Below are 27,281 nucleotides of genomic sequence, written 5' to 3'. Positions count from 1 at the left end.
AGATAACAGACAGAGAAAGGCACAGAACACAGTTGCATGTACAGTGTAGCCATGGGTCTGGTGAATATAGCCTACCGAATGCAGATGGCTACAAGCTCACGCTTTGCCTGGTCTAGACTAGAAGCTTATGTTTCTAAGAATGCACGTAGCGCTCCAGAATCTTTGGTAGCAACCCCGCCCCCTGGTAAAACAAACGTGTTTGTCAGAGAGAAAAAAAAAACTGATCATAAAATGTATCGTAAAAAGGAACGATGGTGTTGTAGAAATGTAGCGGCGTAAAAGTACAGATAATTGCTGTAAAATGTAACGAAGTAAAAGTCAAAAGTATGCACTATAAATTTTACTTAAGTAAAGTACAAATACGTGGAAAATTTACTTAAGTACAGTAACGAAGTATTTGTACTTCGTTACATTCCACCACTGCATACACAGATATGTATAGTACGTACAGCTACAGTAACATTATAAAAGTAGTAAGAAGTGTATGTTCAGGATGGATAATATGAAGAGCAGTAGAATATGGTTATGTATAATTATAATTACAGTATGTGCATTTGTAAATAAATAACACTATGGGTGGGATAGGGTATTGGGGGCTTAGTTGATGGGTTGTCACCGGGATACAGAGCTACAGTCCAGTCAGATGACAGCTACAGAAAAGAAGCTTTCTCTGAACCTGCTGGTTCGGGTGCAGAGAGACCTGTACTTATAACAATAATAATAATAATAATAATAATAATAATAATAATAATAAAGACAATAATATTTTTCAAGACCATAGAGAATGCTGTTGTAGTACTCCAGTCTTGAGGCGATGAGGGCATGGATGAGAATGATGCATTGTTGAGCTGTCTGGTCACAGTAACACAAGACCCATCCTGTCAGACTAGGCCAGAAGTCCCGTCACCGGAATGATGTAGAGGACTCTGAGACAGTCATGTGGCGCCTTTGACCAGTGGCCACAATACAGAGGACCCCTGGCCAGTCAATGAGCAGTGCTTGACAAGCATCATGTGTAGAAGACCCATTTTGCAAAACAATGTAGACACCCATCTATTCTCAGGAGCAGTCCTTCTATAGCTGGCGGGAACAGCTGCAGAAAAATTCCCGGGCTTTGCCTTGCTCCTTCCTGGCCTGTGCCTTGCTCCTTCCTGGCATGTCTGGTCTCACTATGTCTTTCTGCTTTGGTGATGAGCCTGACAACAGCTGACAACCTGGAAATTAGAAATAAAAGTGTACATAGAAAGACATGTTAAAACATACTGATGACTAAAGTTCACCTATACAACACAGACCTATGCCTTTAATATAGTGCGCCAGTATTTCAGGAGGTGGAACACAGCCTAATTAATGTTAATGGATTGGTTTAGGTGGTTGAATCAGCCGTCCCTTAATAGTGTAGGCCAAAATGTATCAGCTGAACAATTTGTTTCTCGCGCTACAATATGGGCCTATGTATGCCTTATGATATGCCAGAGTAAGTAGGAAAGTGGGACATGTCTTAATTGATATTAATTGACATCTAGAGGCTATAGGCTTTCAGAAAATATATGGTGTAGGTGGTCAGTTCAGCTGTCCCTTAATAGTATAGGCCCAAATGTATCAGCTGAACAATTTGTTTCTCGATCTACAATATAGACCTATGTACGCATTATGATATGTCAAAGTCAGTAGGAAGGTGGGACATGTCTTAATTGATATTAACTGATATCTAGAGGCTATAGGCTTTTAGGTCAGTGGTCCCCAAACTACAGCCCGCCACTTCATTTTGGGTGGCCCCCCAAAACATGTCCGTAGTATATATCATCCGGCCCGCACGGGAGTACAACATCGTCAAACTAAAACCTCCGCAATTTCCCCCATTCATTCTCTATGGCGAGTCTTAACAGTACACATGTAATACTCTTTTTGTCCACTGGTGGTTGTTTTGGCACTGTTTTGCGTTTGCCATCGAAAAACAATTTCCAAAATCCAAAAGCAATTAATTGTTAATAACTAACTAACTTCTATTCAAGTCATATTTCTGGGACTTTCTGGGATAATTATTTCTATTTTTTATTCACTCGTTCAAATGTTCATACAAAGAGTTCACAAAGTTCTCATCAGGTGACTGAAAGTTAGAATGGTGGTCATTTCAGACAACTTCAGCACTTCATAAAATTCTCATAGTTTGAGAACTTATAAATTATTTGTAGGATATTCACAACTTGAGCTGTGTATGCAAAGACACAGAATTCAGAGTTCACACATTTTTTAATAAAACTTAAAACTACTTTTGGGAATGCAAAAATTTTTTTATTAGTAGGCTATTATTTAATTTTACACTACAATTTTACACTATGGCATGATGACAATATAAACACAGCTAACAATGGTATTAAATCGCAATAGCCTATGGCTAAATGTAATAGAATATTCAACTAAGGTACAGTAGACTGCTGTTCACAGCACTAAGCTATTTATGGTTACTGATATAGAACTACTCCGAGTCTCTGGCCCTCTCTTGGAGCCAGGCATAGTGAGCTGGCCCTCGGAAGAAAAAGTTTGGGGACCACTGGTTTAGGTGGTCAAACAATATGGGCCTATATTTAGCACAGCAACAACCATATCTACCATAGCAGTAAAAGTAATGTAAAAATGACGTAAAATACCTGCCAATTGTCCTCCGTTTCCACCGCTGCAGTAGATCATGATGTGAGGATGCGCTCCGTAACACACCTGTTAATGGAAGCAAGGACTGAGGTGTCAAGGCCAGCATGCTTCAGCCTCTTCAGGAAGTGAACAAATGAGTAGCCAAACAAGGACAAACAAGGCCTTGTTTACATGCTGGCTGTCTTGTAGTTTGACACCATTCTCCTTTCTGTGAGTGTTCTGTTGGAGTCATATAATGAAATGCAACCCATACATCAGGATATCAGGAGCAAGGATCTGTGAAAACATAGTAGAGGGGAGAAAAAAAAACATAAAGATACGTCAAGAAAATGTTACATGACCATCCCTAAACAACAGCATTGGGCAAGTTACTTCAAAAGCGTAATGCATTATTTATTACTTGTTACTGTCAGTAATTTGTTACATTACAATATTACTGTCTTTTAATTGTAAGGCATTACACTACGTTTACATTACTTTCACCAAAATAACAGAAAATATGGATTTGGTGTTCTCAATAGATCTTCATGTGTTCAATGCAGCTCATTACACGGCAGGAGGTGATGTGGTATGGCATAATGACTGAGTTAGGCTTAAGGCTAACAAAAGAACAATATAATGGTTGCAGTTATGGCTCATGGGACAATGTCGGTCCCAAAGGCCAAAGGTCACTCACAACTTAATATAGTAAAATATAGCCATAGTGAAATTGTATGTTGATTTTAAATGGTTCTCATCATTGCTGGTTGCCTTTCCTTCCACTTACAGTGGTGTAGACTTAATGCAAATAATTTGAGAATAATGGCTACGATCTTTGTCTGTGAAAGCAACATTTTATTTATTCTCACTGCTTGAAATAAGAAGTAAAGCCTAACCATGTTAGATCTGTTGCATGAATGGCAGAGATAACTCAAATTTCCTTTCTACAGTCATCTAAACAAGGCAATTCCAGGACCAGCATAGATTACTTTTTTAATTCTTGGATAATCTTCTCTGGTGTCAATTGAGCATTTCTCAACTTTGGATTAAAAAGCAAAGTAACTTCAGTTACTGAGAATTGTACCGAGTAAAATATTACTTTAATTGTATTGGTAATGTCTTACGTTACTGCATTACAGCAAAAAGCAACGCATTTCTGTAATTACATTACTTTTTTAATGCATTACTCCCTGCTACACAACACTGCTAAACAACACTTCCTTTCTCATTGTATCACTACTGCAATTCATAGACATATATTGTATATAGGTGAGACAAGTGTAACACTGGTGTGGGTATTTATTCAAATACTGGAATAGGCTACTAAACTATCCACAACTTCAAGTGTCAACACTGTAGAAATTTGGAGGAGTATTAGTTCTTATGCAGGAAAATACAGTATAGGCTACTTTGGACAAAGCTGTATTGCACTACGTAGTACACTGCAGAAATGCGCTATTTTGGAGATAGAAACGTTGTTGTACTGGTTTGTTTTTCAGAAAAACGGTAGTAGCCTATAACAGAATTTGTCACATGAATTACCCAGACCCAAAGAAACAAATTGCTTATTACGTAAAACTCACCTGCTTATAATTTCATGTCAAACACCATGCCAACTAATTGAAAAGCAGGATTGTATCATCATCGCACTCATAGGGAGGGAAAGTAATCTCATCGCCATCTAGTGGTTGCGTTCCTAGAGTGCGTTCCTAGAGCGGAGGGGATGGGATTTTTTTTTAGAAAAAATATATCTCGGTGCACATTGGGATCTTAATTTAATGCCTTCCATATGTTAGGCACTGGGGTCACCTCTATTGCTTCAAGTGGTCATACCTTATTTTTAGGATCAGTTGAATTGTTTTGAGTTTTTGTCGTAACATGGTGATAACAAACTACAGTTGCATGTGACATCACAGGTTTGGGCGCTTAATCTCTAACTGATCAATACAGCAATTTGCTTAACTGGCTTACATATTTTTGTAATAACGGAAGGTGATGTAAACCGCGTGGTGATAACCTTTATGTCTGGATAACTGGTGTTGTGCTTCTACTCACATGAAGAGCTGGCAGTAAGTGTTAAGTGGCAATGCTAACCAGGCTAATAAACAAACCATGCTACCGTGAGTAACGTCGAAGGGTAAAGTCACGTGGCTTTTTTGTAGTTCGTTTATGAAACAAAAGGAGCAATTTCGATTTTTTTAAATAAGGCAAAATATGGTCTGACATTTTCACAGTTAGAAGATTATTACTGTATAGACACTGAAAAGTATTTTTGGTGGATAAGATCGCTGATTTGGCTTCACAGTATTTTTTAAAAAATAGGTCTATGGGACTTAACATTGGAGCTGCTCTTCGATAGGAACGCAACCACTTGGGGCGCTGGTTTTCACTTTCCCTCCCTATTTCGATAATTTAACCATAACGTGTCGTGAACAATGATTTATTTGGCTAATTATCACGTATTTGTCCACGTCTTACAGTAAGACATTGAATTGTAGGCCTACTAAGAAAAAAACACTAAATTCGCGTGATTCTAGTCGTTTTACAGCATGAAGAAGTTTTGGTCAGGATAAGTATCCCTATATTTTATTCGAAACAACAAAAACCAACAACATTATTATTATTTACTAAATTTATGTAGTTTAACTTACCCGACATGACTCTCGCTCTATGATGCGTTTCCGCTTTCTTGTGGTGGCGTGTGTCACATGACAGCAACCATCACGCACTTCACCGTTTCCTGTTTACATACCTCGTCATCACTCCACGTTCCAGAAGCGTTCTGACCGGTTCTGACGCATTGACGTACATAGCCAGTTGCTAGCTTTTAGTGCTAATAAATCTGCCGGAGAAACACCTTCACAAACACAAACTATGATGAGTCATGACTCATGATTTCATTCACCATGAGAAACCTATGATATAATTGATCTTCGTTTCAAAATTGTATTATATATTGTATATTGCATAACATGAAACACAGTAAATAATCAACTATCAGTACAATTAAATCAATAGTAAATCTCATTTAGAAAAGATCCAATATGGAGGAAAGACCGTGGACAATGGGGGTGTGGTTAACAACGTGTTAAATCTTACAGCTGTGTACTATCTATCGTGACACGACTTTTCGTACATGGGTTTACTACCTTAGCTTTGTGATCACGTTGCTTAAAGGCATGAAACTTGGTGAACTTGTACAGTTTGGAGCCCTAAACATTTTCAAATATAAAACCATTATCAACACACTTTATAATAACTACACACAATTCATCATTTATTAAGCCTTTGTTACTTATTAGTTAATGGTTTGTTCATCATTAGTAATGTATTGCTCATACATAATTCATCACATAATTCATCATCAGTAAAGCGTTTGTTCACACAGTTATAAATGGTTTGTTCATAGTAAATAAGCCTATCCAAAAAACAGGTTTGTAAGTACATGATTTATACTTAATAAATACTGAAACAACCACTTATAAATGAAATCATTTTCCCATTATAAATATTAAATAAATATTACAATATCTATTACAAAATGCTTTGTTCATCATTTGTAAAGCATTGCTCTTATGTTAATTCTCATAAATAAAGTATGTGTACGCACAGTTATAAATGGTTTGTTAAATAAGCGTATATCTAAAATATGTGGTAACGCTTTAGAATAACATGTGCTTATTAGGCGTTAACAGTGCATAATAAGCAGTTAACAATTCATAACTAACAGCTAGCTAACTGTTCATAACATTAAGTAACTGTTAACATGCAGCTTGTAAGTGTTTATAAGCAGCCTTTTAAGTTACTTACAAGCATATTTGTTAACAGTTGACGTGCAGCCTGTAACTGTTAACAAGCAGCATGTTAATGCTAGTTAATGGTGTATAAGATAAAAGGGTGGATAACTAATACGCTTATAAGACCTTTCTTAACCTTTTGTAGTAAATTTTGCAGCCCCCCAATCTAAAGCGAGGTCCACGTAGCCTATAGTTCCACAAGCCCAACCTTCTATCTCTATATATTTACTGTATCTATCTATCTAACTCGGTTAAGCTGTGAGAAATGCACCTTCAAAATTGCTGCAGCGAGCAGGATTTGAACCCTGATCTCCTGCGTCGTGAATTGCCGCGCTACTTACTGAGCCACATTCCTACCTATTATAACGACGAAATTGTTAATCTTGATTCTATATTCCGATAATGTTCTATATCATACAAGTTATGTTTTTTACAAATATGTTTCTGATGGAAAAGTGGTGTTTCATTTCCATAATCTTTATTGAGCGAACGCATAAAACAGTCAGTTTGTCAGCAGTCTAAAGATATTATGCCAGATTTGTATAGTTTGGTTACCTAGCAACCGAGGCTTATAGACGACAAGTGGGTGCGTTCAAAGTCGCAAACATTAGGCGAACGTTCGCGATGGATTTGAAACATGTTTCAGTTTGCCTTCAGTTTTCCATGAATGTCTGCGAACGTAGTTCTCCACAAACGTTACAAGACTTTGAACGCACCCACTTGTCGTCTATAAGCCTCGGTTGCTAGGTAACCAAACTATACAAATCTGGCATAATATCTTTAGACTGCTGACAAACTGACTGTTTTATGCGTTCGCTCAATAAAGATTATGAAAATGAAACACCACTTTTCCATCAGAAACATATTTGTAAAAAACATAACTTGTATGATATAGAACATTATCGGAATATAGAATCAAGATTAACAATTTCGTCGTTATAATAGGTAGGAATGTGGCTCAGTAAGTAGCGCGGCAATTCACGACGCAGGAGATCGGGGTTCAAATCCTGCTCGCTGCAGTAATTTTGAAGGTGCATTTCTCACAGCTTAACCGAGTTAGATAGATAGATACAGTAAATATATAGAGATAGAAGGTTGGGCTTATGGAACTATAGGCTACGTGGACCTCGCTTTAGATTGGGGGGCTGCAAAATTTACTACAAAAGGTTAAGAAAGGTCTTATAAGCGTATTAGTTATCCACCCTTTTATCTTATACACCATTAACTAGCATTAACATGCTGCTTGTTAACAGTTACAGGCTGCACGTCAACTGTTAACAAATATGCTTGTAAGTAACTTAAAAGGCTGCTTATAAACACTTACAAGCTGCATGTTAACAGTTACTTAATGTTATGAACAGTTAGCTAGCTGTTAGTTATGAATTGTTAACTGCTTATTATGCACTGTTAACGCCTAATAAGCACATGTTATTCTAAAGCGTTACCAAATATGTTTATAAATTATTGTTAATACTTTATGCAGTATATTAATGCAATAATAAATTATGCAATAATATTGCTTTTGATTGTTTTTTTGCAACATGAATAAGACAGACATTCACATGGAAGACAGACATAGATCGGACCGTTGGAAATTTGTACTGCATTAGTTTTATATAAGGCCCTAGATATGGAAAGTGCAAAACTGATGATATTGAGGGTCTTGTAAACTAATTTTTTGTATCCACATGACATGGCACCAATCATTATTTTGTCTGCAAATACAATACTTTATTAATGTTGAGCCAATATTTGAAGTATCTGCAACAAATGCACATGATAGGATATAGGATAAAACAAAGTCCCTTACAAAAATGAAATGTTTGCGGCAGATGTGCAGCAAAATTGTGGGTGATTTATATAGTATTTTGATCTCATATATATATATATATATATATATATATATATATATATTTATTAGGGATGTAAAGATTAACCAATACGTATCGGTATCCGTTTTTTAACTTGTAAGATACGGCTACATCAATACGTGAAGCCCCGTATCGGAATAAAACTGAAATGAACCGGTCGTTATATCAATTTACTTGTTACGAATCGGTTCACAACCTTTTCTGCTCACTCAGACTCTCAATTACGTTCCAAGCAGCGCGTTCATCCCACTTCCGGTTTTGAAACTATACGTGGCACGGAATTGTGGGTAATGCAGTTCGTTTTTGGCTACATTCATTGCCTACATTCATCTACTGCAACTTAAGCACGTGACAACTCGCACTCGGTCGTTTGTTTTACAGTTTTTACTCTTTTGTTGCGTGAAATTAAACACTTATAGCATTCCTAAACAGCAACGATATTACGTTTGATGAAAGGATTTCCTTAATGTTAAATAATAATTTGGCCCTTGCTGCTAAAACAATGCACAAATTATTAGCCAATTATTTTGTTTATATTCACTCAGACTTGTGGCATTATAGGTTTCTGCATTAGGTCTACCGTTGGAACAAAATAAGCCCAGAGAGTTCATTGATATGTAGGCCTATTTTATTCTTGTAGGCTATATGAGAAAAGGCCAAGAGTGTCTTAAGCACTGTTTTATTTTATTTCGGTATTGTCTTACCTCAATAAGGCTACAGCTCCATGAAAACAATCAGATATAACTCTATAAAATCTAAAAAGTCTATAAAAAAACATTATGTTGTATTTGGCTGCTGTGTTTGACTGAAATGTAGACTATTCTTTTTTCATTTCAATACAGTATATGAAACAAACCTCAGTTTAGATAATCATATTAACACATTTTTTTGCCTAATTGACAACCATGACCATGATAACTGATAATATAAAATGACTGTGCACCTTGAGCAAATGATAAAAAATATTTCCGAATGCTTTCCATTCTTGAACTGCATCGAATCGTACTGAATCGTTTTTTTATGAACATGTATCTTTTTTCCTTGTATCGAATCGTGCCCATGCATCTAGATGCGAATCGTATCGTCTTTTACATGAGAGATTCACACCCCTAATATATATATATATATATATATATATATATATATATACACACAGTTAAGAACAAAATTATTAATACCCCTGGCAAATATTGATGCAATGTTGATTTTCTCTTGACAAATATGTTTGTTTCTTACTGAAAATGACACCAAAAGGTTGTAAGACAATGTGGTAGAAACATGGAATAAAAAATATATTTTCTTTATCTTTTTTAACATTTTTATGAAAAATGGCATGTCCAAAATTATTCATAGCCTTTTTAAATAATCAATAGAAACATCTTAATTTGCCATCAAAGCTCTCAAAATGGTTCTTATAATACATACCAAGCCTCTCCATGTCTCCACAATGATTGTAGACCGCACCTTTTTAGCAGCAATCTGGGTTTTGAGCAGGAACGATTGCCATCACCTTGGCCTTGTGCTCACTTTTTTGACTTATTGAGGTCTGGACTCTGGCTGGGCCAGTGCCAAGGAGTCATTCTAGTGAGACAAAGGACAGATCAGTATAGAGAGCCGCCTACAGGTTGAAACTAAGGTGAACTGTATAAATACCTACAGCGAAGTCAGTGATCTCTGATAACAGTAGATGCATGAGTGGGACCTGTGTAAAGGGAAAGGGATGACTTCAAAAAGAGGGATCTACCATACATCATAACAGAACACTGGAGGGAGCATTACCTACTGCCATTCACCCCCGTGAATGCGTTCGCGCTAGAGCGATATAGAGGGAAACATCGTGCAAGTGGAGGTGCAAGGCTGGCTTAAATAGCCTCAATCTAACAAGCAATCAGCTCGTCCCTCCCCCTAATCAATGTTGCTTGCTCGACTATGCTACTATGCAGGATTCCTCTACACTTGGAAGGCTGGCTTTGCAGTCTTTGGGCCATACAGAAAACTGGTCTTTGGTTTTTGAGAAATTAAGTTATTGCACTAGTCATCTGTGAGATTTGTCAAAACAAATGGGACAGAGTCGTTTTCATTTAGAGGCCAAACTGATGGCTTTTGCTGACAAAACAGATCACATTTTATTAAACCTGATACAGTTAATGTAGAACACTAAAGAAGACCAGCTGGAAATTGAATTGGACAAAATGTTAAAAGTAATGAAGACCATGATGACTGAGGAGATGAAAAATCAACAGACATCACACAAAAATCAAGAGACATCACACAGCTTAGTGAAGTCCGTTTTATAGTGGAACAGCTGCAGAGCTTTGTCATATGATAAAGAATCTTAAAAAAATAATGGATCTGAACAAAAACAAGTGCATATGATTGTCAGAGTAATGGCAAGGTAATGCATAAATGTGCACTCAACCTAATAAAATCCTATTTCTCGCGGAAGCCTGAACCAAGCTAAACACATACAGGGCTCACATTAAAACGGTCGAGCAAAAACATTGTTCAAGAGACTTTCAAACCACATTATAAAGACGAAGTTCACCCAAGGGTAGGCTACTTACAATTTCAACAGCAACAAAGCCAAGTCGGCATCTGTTTTGCAGTCTTCAGAGTCTCTCATTTGACGCCATTCCTCAAAAGCTCCCCACTCGTGTCTGGTCTCTTTTTTTGTCAAACTCCCTTTTCTTCTTCTTCTGTTCCTCCGACAGTCACTTCTTGGCTCTCTTATTTGTCGATTGATCCATGATGAATGCAACAATTGCCTTGCAACTGGCTGTTTATATCTAGCCGGTCCCATGTTTAAGTATAAGTATATACTCTTTTGATCCCGTGAGGAAAATTTGGTCTCTGCATTTATCCCAATCCATGAATTAGTGAAACACACTCAGCACACAGTGAACACACAGTGAGGTGAAGCACACACTAATCCCGGCGCAGTGAGCTGCCTGCAACAACAGCGGCGCTCGCAGTGAGGGGTTAGGTGCCTTGCTCAAGGGCACTTCAGCCGTGCCTACTGGTCGGGGTTCGAACCGGCAACCCTCCGGTTACAAGTCCGAAGCGCTAACCAGTAGGCCACGGCTGCCCCTGTTTGGGGGGGTGTCTGGCGTAAAGCATTTTCAAAACTACAATCTGACTACATTTTCAAGGAGTGATTGGATACTTCCGCTGAGTCACATCCGGATTTAGCCGGTCCAGAAAGTTGCATATTCGTTTTTTCCGCAGAGAAGCGATAGGGGGAGACGAAGCACCCACCAAACGACCCAGAAAGTGTTGTAGAACCATCAGAATGACTCTCAACCTGCATAATTTATTAAATTAATAAAATTGTTGCATAGTGCTTCTTTAACTCCCTGATCTTCGGGTATACCAATAATACATTTCAACATTCTAATATAGAGTGGCATGTTAACCATGGACATAACAACCACTTCTGCAAGAAATCTTGGCATATGCACACAGTATCTAGGGTTATAATTAGCTGAATTTTTTTTTTTCACTTTCACAGATTGGGCAAGTAAATTTTCCAAAAGCCCAAAAATGTTGTTTAGTAAGTTCTAATAAACTTTGTATTTTTTAAAAGGTAAAGGATTTACAGCAAATTGTGGTCTCAGCGATGATGAAGGACGGCATGTGAACGAGTATGAAGATTGCAGTAGCGGAACCTACAACAATGGCAGTTTCCTGAGCTGTCAAAAGTGTTCACCATGTTCCTTAGTCGTGGTTCGCTGTACTCCAATTGCAGACACTCAATGCTATGTGTAAGTGGAAAGAAATCTCATGTTTTTTTTATGTTTTATCCATCCATTCTCTGATTCTCTGATGTGCATGCAACTATTTACATCTTAATTGTAGCCTAAGATCAGCATATTATTTCACTGAATGCTACCATTTACCAGAGGTGGAAAGTAACGAAATACATTTACTCACGTTACTGTATTGAGTAGTTTTTCTGTGTATTTTGTATTTTTTAAGTAGTTTATAAAATCGGTATTTTAAATTTTACTTGATTACATTTTGAGTGAAGTATTGTACTTCGCTACATCAAAAATCCCATCTGTTACTTGAGTAAAAAAAAAGTTAAGACTAACGAAAACAGAAAGGGAGAGAAAAAAAAATCGCGCCCTAAACCACTAGCCTAGTGATAATGATCAGCATGTAGCCTACAACCGACATGAATCAAGCTGGCGCCATGTCTTTCTGAAAGTGATTGAGATGGAGCTGGATCACGAGATGCATCAGATTACATGTGTAGCCTAACCTATGAAAGTGTATTTTCCGCTATTTCAATGGGTTGTCTCAGTTCGTTTTAGCACTATGATTGCGGAGATATTCAAGCAAACACCATGGGATTTCGTGTTTTGACGTTTGTGCACCTTTCTTTGGAAAGTAGTTCATTAGCAGTTGTTTCCCCTCATTTCTCTCTTTTTCCTGTTTTGGCATTTGTTTTTGGTAACCTGACTTCTTGGATAAAGACATTGCACCAGCAGCACAACAATTAGCGATCCACTACTAGAGATGTTCAACTAAATAAACAAAAGATAGACTACCTTATGAATCGTGCAGGCGGACTAAACCATTTAGCTCTTTAGCAAGGGAGAGTGAGAGTGACCTTAGACAGTTTTTACTATGTTTTGTATAAACATCCAGTCAGTCAAACTTTACATTTCGTATGACATTCATTTTCACATTAATTTGGAAGTTAAAATATTAAGGTAAAATATGGTGGAAATAAGTGCTTGGAAATGAACGCTTAGACTTTTTTTCAGTAATTAGCCTAAACTTCCAGTGAGTCTATTCGAAATTTTCCCCACACATTATATTAACACACATATAAAAAATAACATGTGTAATAAAGTGGAATGACACAGGAAAAAAGTATTGAAACATTGAGCCAATCATGTGGTGTGTTGAGAATACATTGAGCCAATCATGTGGTGTGCTGTGAAGACATCGTGCCAATCATCTGTTGTGATCTCGCCGCTGGAGCAAGATTGGTGTTGTGAAGCCTTATGCATGTAACCTGACCCTAGCCAGATGAATTTCGCTCCGCCTAGCTCCACTCATCCATCTGGAACCGATCCATCGGAATGGTGTTTCAGAAGGCTGGGCCTAATCAAAAAATGCAGTGTTTCCCATACATTGACTTATTTGTGGCGGCCCACCACAATATCAACACTGAACACCACACAATGATTTTCCATGTTCTACTAAATTGTGCTTAAATCTGGTTAGCATCATAACCAGGCTGCAGGCTAATTTGTTAAAAAAACTGTTGCATTCAAGTCAATTCTGCAAACCTACCACCACAAATAGAATTTAATTCTGTGGGAAACACTGAAATGCTTGCATATGATTGAATAAGCCACTTGTCTGTCATCTATTGACGTGCTACTTCAACCACTCACATCGAAGCCAACCCGTGACGCTGATAACAGTCTCACGGTCGCTTCTCCACTACATCACATCTATGAAACTCCCGCCCTGCGTCCTGATTGGCTGAACCATAAAGTCGGTTGCAGAAATCACTCTCAATGGAAGAGGTCCCAGATGGATGTGAGTGAAGCTAGGCGGAGCTAAGCGGAACGAAATTCATCTGGCGAGGGTCAGGTTATTATGCACGCGCATTTCTGCTGAAATAGATGCCCGATAAGTGCCCAAAAAGCGTTGCAATATGGCCGGCGAGTGGAGGTACTTGCCTAAAAGGATTTTGGTCCTAGCTCGAGTTGCTGCAGCCAGCAGCTAAGGCAGCCGTGTTCATGCTCCCAGTGTGTAGCGCTGTAGGTGCAGCAACTCGAGCTAGGTAAAACCGATTGTTTCAGTTTTGTTCATACCGACAGTACTCGGTGACATTGAGAAATGGAGATCTATGTGAAAAATCACCAGAGTTCTCCTTTAAGTTTGAGCAGTAGTTGATTTTCAAAGTTAGTTGCACTCATCCTTGGTCGCTTTGCAGTGAACAGTAATCCAGCACAACTGAAAAGCCCCTCACAGGCAGCTGAGGCAGGCAGGCCAATGTTGAGTTGCAGAGTTTTTTTTTATATTTTGAAACGAGCAGAAGGTTCAGCAGATTAAAGGGCGTCGAACTGGGGGGAAAAGTGGGAAGTATAGGGCCCCAATGTAGGAGAGGGCCCTTGAAAAGTGGAATACGGGGGGCACAACATTTTCACCAGGGAAAAGTATTGAACACGCTAAGAAAAGGCACTAAGGCAAGGAAAGGAACGAGCTGGAATCTTAGAGAGTAGTTATCCTTTCTATCTGTGCAAATTAATATAATCTTAATATAATATAATATAAGCTTGGTTAGTAGCCTACATATTGATGGGCTATAAAAAGGTTTTTCATTACCAAGGTGTCACACAAGAAACATTTCATGATGGATAAAAGCAAAAAGCTCTCCCAAGACCTTTGCAACCTTATTGTTGCAAAACATATCAATGAAACTGGTTACAGATGCATTTCAAAACTTCAGAATCTTCCAGTAAGCAGCATGGGAGCCATTGTCTGCAAGTGGAAGGAACATCACTGCATCATCAACCGGCCATGCACAGGATCTCCTCGCAATATTTCTGACCAGGGAGTCAGAAGGATAGTCAATTCCAAGAGCCAAAGACCACTCGGAGAAAGCTCCAGAAAGACTCGAAGGCAGCCAATTCAATTAAATTCAATTAAACAGTTCTGGAAGTAAAGATCAGGATTCACAAGAGGGACCCATGGAATCTGTTTAGAACAATGGGCCAAAATCACACCTGATACTGCGACTAATAAGTTTTGTCATAGGAAATGTCTTGATGCTGTCATTACAAACAAAGGCTTTTCCACAAAGTATTGAAGAAATTCCAGTAGGCGTTCAATACTTTTTTCCTGTGTCATTCTACTTTATTACACATGTTATTTTTTATATGTGTGTTAATATAATGTGTGGGGAAAATTTCGAATAGACTCACTGGAAGTTTAGGCTAATTACTGAAAAAAAGTCTAAGCGTTCAATACTTATTTCCACCATATATTTATTTTACCTTAATATTTTAACTTCCAAATTAATGTCAAAATGAATGTCATACGAAATGTAAAGTTTGACTGACTGGATGTTTATACAAAACATAGTGAAAACTGTCTAAGGTCACTCTCACTCTCCCTTGCTAAAGAGCTAAATGGTTTAGTCCGCCTGCACGATTCATAAGGTAGTCTATCTTTTGTTTATTTAGTTGAGCATCTCTAGTAGTGGACCGCTAATTGTTGTGTTGCTGGTGCAATGTCTTTATCCAAGAAGTCAGGTTACCAAAAACAAAATGCCAAAACAGGAAAAAGAGAGAAATGAGGGGAAACAACTGCTAATGAACTACTTTCCAAAGAAAGGTGAGCACAAACGTCAAAACACGAAATCCCATGGTGTTTGCTTGAATATCTCCGCAATCATAGTGCTAAAACGAACTGAGACAACCCATTGAAATAGCGGAAAATACACTTTCATAGGTTAGGCTACACATGTAATCTGATGCATCTCGTGATCCAGCTCCATCTCAATCACTTTCAGAAAGACATGGCGCCAGCTTGATTCATGTCGGTTGTAGGCTACATGCTGATCATTATCACTAGGCTAGTGGTTTAGGGCGCGATTTTTCTCTCTCTCCCTTTCTGTTTTCGTTAGTCTTAACTTTTTTTTTACTCAAGTAACAGATGGGATTTTTGATGTAGCGAAGTACAATACTTCACTCAAAATGTAATCAAGTAAAATTTAAAATACCGATTTTATAAACTACTTAAAAAATACAAAATACACAGAAAAACTACTCAATACAGTAACGTGAGTAAATGTATTTCGTTACTTTCCACCTCTGGTTGAGTGTTTGCTGGGTAGGAGGCAAGCATAGCATGGCCAATTTTCCATCAAGGATTCCCGGGACACTGAAAGACTGGGGTGCACGAAACATGGTGGGCATGTAGCCCCACAAGGATAGCATGGAACCATTGTTTTTCGTTTTGAGCTGTAGCCCCCCCGCTGGACTGGACCCCCCGAAAGGAGGGTAGGGCGGACACAGTTTTCTGTGAATATCTCGAGAACCGCAGGGTTTAAGAGGACCACCTTTTTTGTATGTTGATCTTAAGGGGCCATGTCAACCCATTCCATAACCACTCATTTCATGTATAGCGCCACCTAGTTAAAAACGAAAAAGTAAAAATGAGGTGTTGCAATCGCAGGTATCTATGACCGAACATGGTCAAAACTGCACAAAATTGAAAGTGTAGGATCATTATGACACCCTCTGAATGCATGCTAAGTTTCTTGGAATTCTGTTCATGGGGGGCCATACAATAAATGAATTTATGTTACTGTACACCAACTGGCCTGTAGGTGGCCGGACACAGTTTTCTGTGAATATCTCGAGAACCGTAGGGCCTAGGAGGACCACCTTTTTGTTTGTATGTTAGTCTTAAGGGGCCATGTCAACCCATGCCATTACCACTCATTTCATGTGTAGCGCAGCCTAGAAAATCTAGACCCTGATAATCTAGAAAGATTAAGGGTCTGGCCAAGAACAATGGCCCAACTCGAGGGGCGGCAACAAGCATGCATTTAAAAATCTCACTGCACGAAATTGGATAACACTAGACCATGTTTACCCTGAATGAATTCAGTTTGTGTGTGCATAAACAGATATTCACACACACACATTCACAGTAATCATACGTATGACACATACACACACAGTAGACATATGTACGCATGCATGCACATGCACACACACAGGCACACCCACAAGCACATGCACGCACACACACACACACAAACATAAACACGTACATGCACACATGCAAACAATTCAAGAATTTTTCAGAATTATGATTAGGTACGATGGGGGTGGGGTTGTATAAAATGAATTTTACATGTGAAATCTATGAACTAACTTGTTGTCTAGCAGATACCAGTGAGAATTCAGTGTGCATAATGCAATTCAGTGAGACAATCATATATGCCTTTCACCTTTTGTTTTTAGCCAGCAGCCAGACCAGCAGATACCCCGACTTTGCTGAATTACTGAAGCTAAGCAGGCTTAGTTAGTACTTGGATAAGAAACCTCATTGGAAGAGTAGGTTCCTGCTGGAAGTGGTGTTGGTGGCTGGCCAGTAGGTGGCACTTTTCCCTGTGGCCAAAAGCCACCAAACAACCCAGATAGCAAGGTGACATTGATATGATGTTGATTTTCCATCCAAATCATCATTTTGGTTGAGATTGAAATCTCAATGGTAAATAGACATTGAATCAGCATTGCAATCCTGACAAAACCCCGGCAGTGCATGAGCATAGATAGAGAGACATCGAAACAACATTGGTTTATAGTTTATATTGCCATAATCGATAGAGCATCGATACATAGTTCACTAAAAGATATTGAAAAGTCATGGATAATGGTTTACTGGGAAATTTTGACGTGGTGATTGAAAAGTAGTGGATTTTTAGTTGACCACGCGACGACGTTTGAACTGTCTGCGGGAGATCATTTTGAGCTCTCTGTCAAGTTCGCCGCTCCACCTTAATGGTAAGCAAACATTTATTTATCTAACGATAATGTTTCAATGTGAAATTGTACTACATTAAATTCGGGCATGTTTATAGTCTATGTACATCGTAGCCTACTGTCTAACTTACAAACTCATTCATGCTTGAGTCAACTTAGGCTAGCTACGTTATCGTTGCTGTTGTCAAATTAATGTTTTACGTAACGTTATGGCAGTTCATCATAATGTTATGTTAACGTTAACGTTACTCGGCAGTCTGATTTATAATTAGGCCTTCCTTAACGTTAGTTGTCAGTAAGTTAGAGTTTATTATATTCATATGATTTACATAAAATGTTTGTTGAGTTTAAACTTTACTGTCAAAATGATAGGCTGAAGATGATGTGCTGCTGGCTAACGTGAACCAGCTAGCTAGCCTAAGTTGACTCGCATTTTGAGTTTGTAAGTTAGACAGTAGGCTATGATGTACATAGACGGAATATGATTATTCTAAAGTTTCACTTGTAAGTAGCCTTCAGTTGAACATATTTATCTAACACTGTCTATCTTTCTTCTATTTCTGTTAGGTGCCGCTTCACTCAACTGGATGGTCAGGCTGACTGCAACCGTAGGCCTACTGAATGGATAGCAGGGAAGCACAGCACACGGGACTTTATAAATGAAGAAGAGTGAATAAATGCACTTGATTTTCAAACTGATAACAAGTTGTCAATGGTTATTTATGCAAGCTTGTGTAGCCTAAACCAGACATCCCTAGGCCTAGCCAAATATATCCTGGCTGTAGATAAAGCAGGGTATTTCCCAATATTTTGCCAGATTATAGTGGCTTAGCTGTGCTTGTGGAACGTTGGTAAACCTCACTCCCCGACGCCTCAAGAGTGCTGCTGGCATGCGAGCCAGTAGCCTGGGCTATTGGCTCAATTGTTAGCATGCTCGCCTCCCGATCCGAGGTGCTGCTGTTCGCAGGTTTGAGTCCGGGCGTGTGCAGGGCTGAATCGCACAGGATCAACACAACGCAGGTTACATTGGTGCCGTGACCCGGATCGGGAGTGAGGTTTAGGGAGGTGAGTGTAACGGATGCCAGCTAGCTTAGCTGTGCTTGTGCAATGTTGGTAAACCTCACTCCCCGACGCCTCAAGAGTGCTGCTGGCATGCGAACCAGTAGCCTGGGCTATTGAAATGAACACAATTTGACAAGTGTGACTTATTTTTGACTGGGCGGCGGTCATATTTTGTACTGCTCTGCGGTACATCTAGTTTAATATGCAACAAGCATCCACATTCCAAGGTCAATAAGTAGATTTTAGAGTAACATATCCAATTATAACTTTAGATTCTTTTTTTAGGAAGCATACCACTGCAACATACAAGGATGACTCCACACCTGTGAGTATCATTAATACTGTACATAATATATCAGTTCAAACAGCTTGGACAGCATGTTTATTTTTGTCTACCATGTCTTATAACAATCATATACAGTACTCTCCAGAATTATTGGCAACTTTGGTAAAGTTAACTAAAATAGGTATAAATAATTATCTTTTGCCAATTTATTGTAATCTCACAATGAAAACAATGAGGAAAAATCCAACCTTGAAGGTAAGCAAATTTATTCTGAGAAAAAGGAAAATCTCATGAAGAAATAAATATTTATTTAACAAAAACACATTAGCAACAATTATTGGCGCCACTAGAAAATCTTATACACAATGTAACAGAAGCATTTTCCTATCTAATTTCAACTTTGTTAGGTTTAGAGTAACTGTGAACTTTCAGAAGTAGTTCATGACTTTCTTTTTCACTATGAAAATAAAGTGACAGAGGCGAAATCCTTGAGTAATCTTTCAACATGGGAAAGACAAGAGAATACACTAAATTTAAAATTAAATTTAAAAAGTGTGTTGACATTTGTAACTCAGGGAATGGCTATAAAAACTAGGTTGAAAACTACTTGAAAATTCAAAATGCCTTTATTTTCAGTTACAGTGCCTATAAAAAGTCTTCAGCCCCATGCTAAAGTTGACTAAAAAGAGGAATTTAACAAATCATCTTTTGGAAATGGATCTGTAAATGACGTCACTCGTCAGGACCAATGAGGGAACTGGGAGTGGTCGAAGGAAATCGTGAAGCTGTCCGCGCTGTTGGAAATATGTCAATTGATTATAAACCCCTGTTAAACCTAATAAATCTGACTCTGCTCAGTATTGGAAAAGTTTCGGTTCAATGGAACATTGCTATCCATAGTGGGTTGGTACACCCACAGTGCATATTGTTAATGAGAATGCCTAACTCGTTTTCTTGTGACACGCGCTTAAGCTTAGGAATATATACTATAGGTCTCCTCCATCTGCCGATTAATTCGGGCGGTTTCTAAACATAACACGTATTGGTCTGGAAGTGGTCAGAGGTTACATGCTGATCCGGACTGCTATACTCATCAGCGTGTTAGACAGTCAAGCAAATTCCTATGCTACAGGGGGTCCAGCTGTGCTAGGTTTTCGCGACCAATCTAGGACCATCGCTGACAAACTGCCCACCGCTGTGTAATGCTTGGTCATTTCATAATAACATGCCAGCTCCCAGGTGATTTAGTTTCTACGGCGGCGATAACTAATCCCAACCGTCCATTATGCTAGTAACGTTACCTAAACTGCTACTCTGGACTACAAGTACAATAGTAAGGCTATGCGGGTCAGAACATCACAATTTATTTGTCAGGTACAAGCAATTCATCCAATACATTATAGAAGATACATCTAAATGAATAATGTGAAAGTTATGAAAACAGGTTAAAGGAACATTTAGGAAACCATATGAAGCAATCAGAGAATGAACATACCAGCTCAGAGGATGAGGACTACACACCTTAGTGGTGAGGGAGATTCTGACTACTACTCTGTGAACCTCACTTAAATAGTTTACCCAGTTTGTGGTTGGTTACATTGAAATGGATCACATGGGAGGTCAGCTGACTTTGGGTCACATGAGAAGTACTTTGATGAGACTTGAGACCATTGTTGTAGTGAGAGTGCATTAATCAAGACATGACAATGTACACATTAATTACATTTCCTGCTTCCTAGTTAGTTTCTCCTGTGAAAAAGGCAAAGGTTAGAGATATAACTAGAAAATGCAATTCCAGGGAATTACCATTGCATGTAAATGCAAAAAAGCTGCTGTGTATAACATTATATTAGGCTACTTACAGTATGATTATTCAGATTACATCTTACAGTATTCTTGAAAACCACTTACTTGGTTAGATGTTTGCTTAGAGTATATGACAGTCAGTAAAAATAAATTGTCAATTCAATATTGATCAACATTCTTTGTTTTAATACAGCAGCATGATACTCAGAATACACTAATGAACACTTACCAATGTAAGCTTGAAGTAAAAATCACAGTTGTGTATATTATATATACAGAACTTGATAATGCCAATCATATTATCCTAAGACAGATATATTTATCAGTGGTAACTCTGAACTGGCAGCAACAGCTAGAGGCCTCAGTTAATGGTATTAGGTCAAATTTGATGGTGATGTATACACTGAAGAATAAAGAGTCAGCCCTTCAGATGATCATTTTTAGACAGAACTTAGGTTAGAATATTTTTTTTCACACAGCACAGCTCAGGTCTAAAAAGAGAGGTCTAACAGCTATGTTTCACAGATGTTACAGCACAGGTATGATTAAAGGTATGAATGGTTGACAAATATGATTCACAGGTATACATGTTCCATATAGTTATACTGTATAGTATAGTCCTCACACAACAATATATTTCTCAGAATGTCTCAGTGTAGATCTCAGATAAGTCTCAGTATGGTTAAATGGTATGTGCAGATATGGTCACATGTTTGTAAGAATGTATGTCAGTAGGTATGTTGCTAGCAACATTGTCAGAGATGTATGGTTGACAGGTGTGCACACAGACAGGCACACACGTAATGTCATGCACGGTCATCACCACTGGTCTGGAACCTAAAAGGCAAAAGCAAACAAGTTTAACAGTTATACCAAAACAAGGAATGTCTGCAATTGTACAATTGTCCAATACAACTAAGGTATTTAAGTGAAGTTGTTACATTACATTAGGCTGACACATTATAACCTAATGACTAACATGGTAAACAGTTTAAGCTTTTTAAACAATTCTCTCAACAATTCTAGGACAATTAAAAAAAAAAGGTAGAGTAGGCCTACAATACAATTGTTGCACCGTCAAGCTACTGGTAGTTAAATACTAGCCTATAATATTAAATTGCAAACAAAGCAGAATTCTGTGTTTTATTGTTTTCAGTTTTAGTATAGGTGATTAGAAAACTTTGCAGGCAAAGGGTCTGTTGTTGCTGTTGATAATCATATGAGTAAGGACGGATCATTCTGATACTAAGTATCTTGATAACCAACTGCTATAACTTAAACAGCTTGCTAGGTCTGTCAGCCACATTTTTTCCTACAGATTAGTGCTGGGCGGTATGACCAAAAATGTATATCACGGTATTTTTCAAAATTCTTACGGTTTCACGGTATATGACGGTATTTTTTTCCCCCATGCATAATCAGATGTTCACAGCATTTTCTACAGGTTGAGAGAGGGATTGCTGCAGTACACTGACTAAGGATGGTCTATTTTACTGTGATGATGTAGAATAACTCCACACTAGTGGTAATGCAGTTTTGCATGGCCCCAGAAAATGATGCTGTTTACAAAGAGCCACTCATGATTCTAATTAAGAATCTAATCAGAATGCAAAGACAATTGCAGTCAAAATACAGAACGTTTACTGTGCAAATTTCACAAACAATACAAAAAGTAGTGCAACTTGCAATAATTATACTTTTTTGAAAATTATACAATTTAAAATAAAACCTCTCTGCTAATATGCTTACTCTGTCAAATAGGCCTATCAGAAACATGCCTTATTGTTATTGTGTGGTTTACATGACGTTAGTGGTAGGCTAACGTTAACTTCATGTGGATGTCTTGTTAGCCTGCCATGAACTTCGGTTCGGTTCGCTAGGCAAAACATTAACAAAAAAGTTTTGGGGCACTGATGACAGGATAATTTCTAACTAGCCAGCTAGTATTGCTCAGTGCCTATATGTCTATAACATGCTTTACTTGCTACCTGGATAATTTCAGCGAATATTCTCAAGGTGAGATGAATGATAAGAACATTAAACTTCACTGTGTTCGGTGGGTTGCTAACTAACGACATCACCTACTAGCCAGCTAGTTGTTGAACAATCTCAATAGAATTTTCGTGACGGTAAATCCAGAAAGGGTTAAAGCGGAGCTAGTATAAAGGATCTTTGGTAAATCCCTTTCAATGCAGTATCCCTTAACATTTTTCCTTAACTAAAGAAACAATTTAAGGTATGCTGTGCAAAACCCTTAAATAAATCCCTCACCTAAGGAGAAATTAAGCCTTAAGGGTCATACTTCAGGGGAAAAACTTATTGTGTTTTGTGTTTCCGCAAAGATTGTTAAGGCGGAGCAAGATGTTTCATCAGGAGCCACTTCCGGGAACCCGGATCGCACGAGGGGGGGGTCAAAATCCCCCTTTATGCAGAGCAGAGGCAGCGACTGCTCCATTGAAGTCTATGGGCATAGCTCAGAATTTCACCACATATGCTAAGGTCTTGGTTCTATAGACTTAGGAATGTGAATTTTGGGCACGTTTTCATGATCCTCAAACCCTTCTGAACATTTCAGGTACATTTTTAGCATTTTTGAGCATTCCAGTCTGGAGAAAATCAACCTTATATCAGGTGTGCGCCGGTTATTTATGCAGCTGCTGTTGGCCGATTGCAACGTACGCTCGTCAATACGTCATCGACACGCCTCTTTATGCAGACAGGATTTGATCCCCATTTCGCGCCCATAGACATGAACTACGACGAAGTATCTTGCTCCGCCTTAACAATCTTTGGTTTCCCCTCACTATGCCTCGCAGTGGCACCATGCGTGCGTGTGAAAAAAGTCCCGTCTGAAACACTGTCGCGCGGCGCAGCGTTCCAAACGTTGTGTAATGAAATATACCGGTATGGCGGCATATTAAAAATTCATATCATAACGAAAATATACACCGGTATACGGTGTGAACCGGTATACCGCCCAGCACTACAACTGGAAAGTTTGATTCACGTGCCAGGCTACACTTTAATTTATAGACCAGAACAATGCAGAAATGAGTAGGCCAAGTAAACATTGTAACCTATGTTGACAACACAAACATTATAGCTCAACTTCTGTTATGTGTTTTAACAAGACTTTAGTCGTATTGTTCATTCCCTAGCACTAGCCTATTCATGGCTTTCATACGGTCCCTTTCCACAGGAGTATTAATAAAGCACCAATGCTAACGTCAACTATTTCACTAACGTTAACGTTACCTAACGTTATAACGTTAGTTTAGTTATTTGTGACCCATCATTTCATACACGCTAACGTTACATAATGTTTGACGACATAAATGACTTTGTCTGTAATTAGAGAAATGTGCCTCTGAAGAAGAGTTTTACGAGCAAATAAAGTGACCAAGGCACAGCAGGCGAAGACATTCAGAAGATTCACAGCTCCAGGGCCAGCGGTAGCTCACGTTCAACTGTTGATTGCTTTCAGCTGGAGGTCACGTCATAATGCTAAAAGTTGCCGCCACGGCGGTCAATGTTAAGTCAATGGAAATGTATTGCTCTTTTATCGTAAATATCTCAAAAAGTCTAAAGTTCACAAATGTGAAAAATACATTGGACAAATCTCCGTTACAAGACCTTTGTAGGAGTGTTTGAATGACGTCAAACGGTTCAGTGGTTTTAGAGCCTTTGAACGTCAAAGTTGGTCGGAAGAAGAATAATAACTAGAAATGCAATTCCAAGGAATTACCAGTGCATGAAAATGCTAAAGTTGTGATGTAAAATATCATGTATAGTTAAAACAGATACAGAGATGGTTATTAATACAGAGATGGTTACTACGGTGATGCTAGGATAGACATGGTGGTTGCATAGCTTAATAAAAGTTGATAGTTTAAAAGTAGACTGTTTAAAAGCTGAATGTAGATAGTTTAAAAGTTGTTGATAGACAGTAGATAGTTTAAAAGTTGTTGATAGACAGCTAGTTTAATAGATAGTTTAATGATAGTTTAAAAGTAGACCGTTTAAAAGTTGAAGGTAAATAGTTTAAAAGTTGTTGACAGACTGGAAGTTGAATGAATGTTGATATTCAAATAGTTTAATGGCTGTGTATAGGTAGATATTTGACGATAACTGAAAGTTGGAATGGCTCTAATGTTTGCTAGCAGTTATGCTAAGATTTTTAACTATGCTAACCATGCTACTTAGCTAATGTTTTATAGCAGTGCTAGCAATGCTAACCTGCTAACCATGTTACTTAGCTAACGTTTTCTAGCAGTTTAATGAATGTTGATATTCAAATAGTTTAATGGCTGTGTATAGGTAGATATTTGACGATAACTGAAAGTTGGAATGGCTCTAATGTTTGCTAGCAGTTATGCTAAGATTTGTAATTCTGCTAACCATGCTAGTTAGCTAATGTTTTATAGTAGTGCTAGCAATGCTAACATGCTAACCATGTTACTTAGCTAACTTAACTAACATTTTCTAGCAGTTTTGCTAACTAGCATGCTAACATGTTAACTATGCTAACCATGTTACTTAGCTAACCTAGCTAATCATTTTTAACAGTTTTGTTAAAAATGCTAACTAACATGCTAACTATGTTAACCATGTGACTTAGCTAACCTAGCTAATCATTTTTAGCAGTTTTGTTAAAAATGCTAGCAATGCTAACCATGCTAACTAGCTACAGTGGGTAGGAGTCATAGTTGATGAAAAGTGTTGACAGTTGATGACAAGTTAAAAGTTGTTGATAGACAGCTAGTGAATGTATATAGTTTAAAAGTTGAATGTAGATAGTTTAAAAGTTGTTGATAGAAAGCTAGTTTAATAGATAGATAGTTTAAAAGTAGACCGTTTAAAAGTTGAATGTAAAAAGTTCAGTAGTTTAATGGGTTACATTGTTTAACAGTGGATTATTGTAGTGAGGAGTTTTATTTTGAAACAGTTTTGGGCAGAGGAAACAGTTGAATAGGATGTGTAGTCTTAATTGACCCAGATTGTATGCTTAAAGATGAACTGAACTGGAATTTGAAGTAAAAGTGATATAACAGATGTATTTTATTTCTTCTCATTGGTACAATGATTAAAATGGCTGAATTTATTAAAAGGAATAAAATTGTACGTTGAAAGTGGTGTTGTTGTTACACAGGTGCCGCCATGTTGGATTTCAACAATCGGCTACTTCACTGGCATGGTAAACTACTCTGCACTAGCACTAGCAGCCATAGCAGATAATGAGTCTGAGGCTAGCTGTATGGCTGAGGAAACTAACATTAGGCCTAGCTGAGTTACATATTGGCCACAAGCCATTTATCATAGGCTAGCCTACATCAGAAAATCTCATACAAAATGAAACCAAACTAGTGAAACAAAGGCGAACACTTTAACAGGGGAAATTAATTGGGCATGAATCATACTGAACGCATGTCAATGAGCAGAAACACACATGACATTCAAACTATTGATAAGATGTGCACTATGGAAACTGGTCTGTAACTTTGGACGAATAAATGCCATTGACTTGCCATATCCTGACTTTAAAAACCCTTTTCTTGCTTACTTTATCGCAAACTCGGTGGGCAGCTTGTAGTCTTTTTCAATTCATAGAAGGGCGAGCCCACAGTCTATGTGCCATGGAGCCTAAGTTTCAACTTCGGCTTCGTTCACCCAATGCAGTCACTGGTCGCAATTACAAAGTCCGGGAAGGTTCGTTCAATCGTTTAAAGTTTTAAGTGCAGTAGCCTATCTGTCCACTTTGGAATAATATCTCGAAGTAGCCTCAGATGAGGTCCAGTGTTGGATAGGCTACCATACGATCCAACCTAGGAAAGGGCTAGCAGCTAACACCTTGGAAACACTCTTATGTCAAACTCCACAAGCTAGCACTCCATAGCGACCATAGAGAGTATAAACCATGACTCCGACGATATCACAGATCGATAATAATGCTTTTACTAGCTGGTAACTAAACCACTGCGGGTCTGTAAACAGAATCCAATGTCCCTTTCTACTCACCCTGAAGCCAGTTGTTCACCGTCTCAGGGCAGATTGTTGATGAGGGAGTTTAACTCGCAGTGCTGCTATCCAAGAGACTCGTGCAGTATCAACATCCACAAGGTAAAAATCTGCAAACTCTTCACTAACGTTAGCCTAAAATAAACGACAAACTCGTGTATCCTCCGTGTATCTGGGGTTAACTTGGGGTAACGAAGTTTTTAACAGTTTCGAGAGAGAGAGCCCGTGTGAGTTGCTGTTACGAGTGCCAGTAGTTCATACTGCGTTAGCCTACATTGACGTGACAATGCGT

At 38.3% G+C, this 27,281-nt stretch overlaps 1 protein-coding gene and 2 long non-coding RNA genes across 4 annotated transcripts in view; 2 read left to right on the top strand and 1 right to left on the bottom strand.

The window, feature by feature from the left end:
* igflr1 (IGF-like family receptor 1) overlaps window positions 1-27,281 on the top strand; it is an 86,806-nt gene that overhangs the window by 3,671 nt on the left and 55,854 nt on the right. For both annotated transcript variants that reach the window (XM_042107534.1, XM_042107533.1), the window contains exons 2-3: window positions 11,883-12,060; window positions 19,168-19,207. In XM_042107534.1, the coding sequence (XP_041963468.1) occupies window positions 11,883-12,060; window positions 19,168-19,207 (218 nt within the window). The remainder of the gene's footprint in view (window positions 1-11,882; window positions 12,061-19,167; window positions 19,208-27,281) is intronic.
* LOC121720991 lies at window positions 445-17,482 on the bottom strand. Its single transcript, XR_006034705.1, has 4 exons — window positions 17,471-17,482; window positions 13,323-13,328; window positions 2,719-2,928; window positions 445-1,214 (listed from the first exon to the last, which is right to left on the bottom strand). It is a non-coding gene; the product is annotated as an uncharacterized LOC121720991 (long non-coding RNA).
* Window positions 17,475-18,519, top strand: LOC121721006. The gene is made up of 2 exons (XR_006034721.1): window positions 17,475-17,841; window positions 18,388-18,519. It is a non-coding gene; the product is annotated as an uncharacterized LOC121721006 (long non-coding RNA).

This window comes from Alosa sapidissima, chromosome 10 (genome assembly GCF_018492685.1).
Source record: "Alosa sapidissima isolate fAloSap1 chromosome 10, fAloSap1.pri, whole genome shotgun sequence".
NCBI lineage: Eukaryota > Metazoa > Chordata > Actinopteri > Clupeiformes > Clupeidae > Alosa > Alosa sapidissima.
The sequence above is the reverse complement of the archived record's forward strand: the minus strand, read 5'-3'. Positions and strand labels throughout refer to the sequence as shown.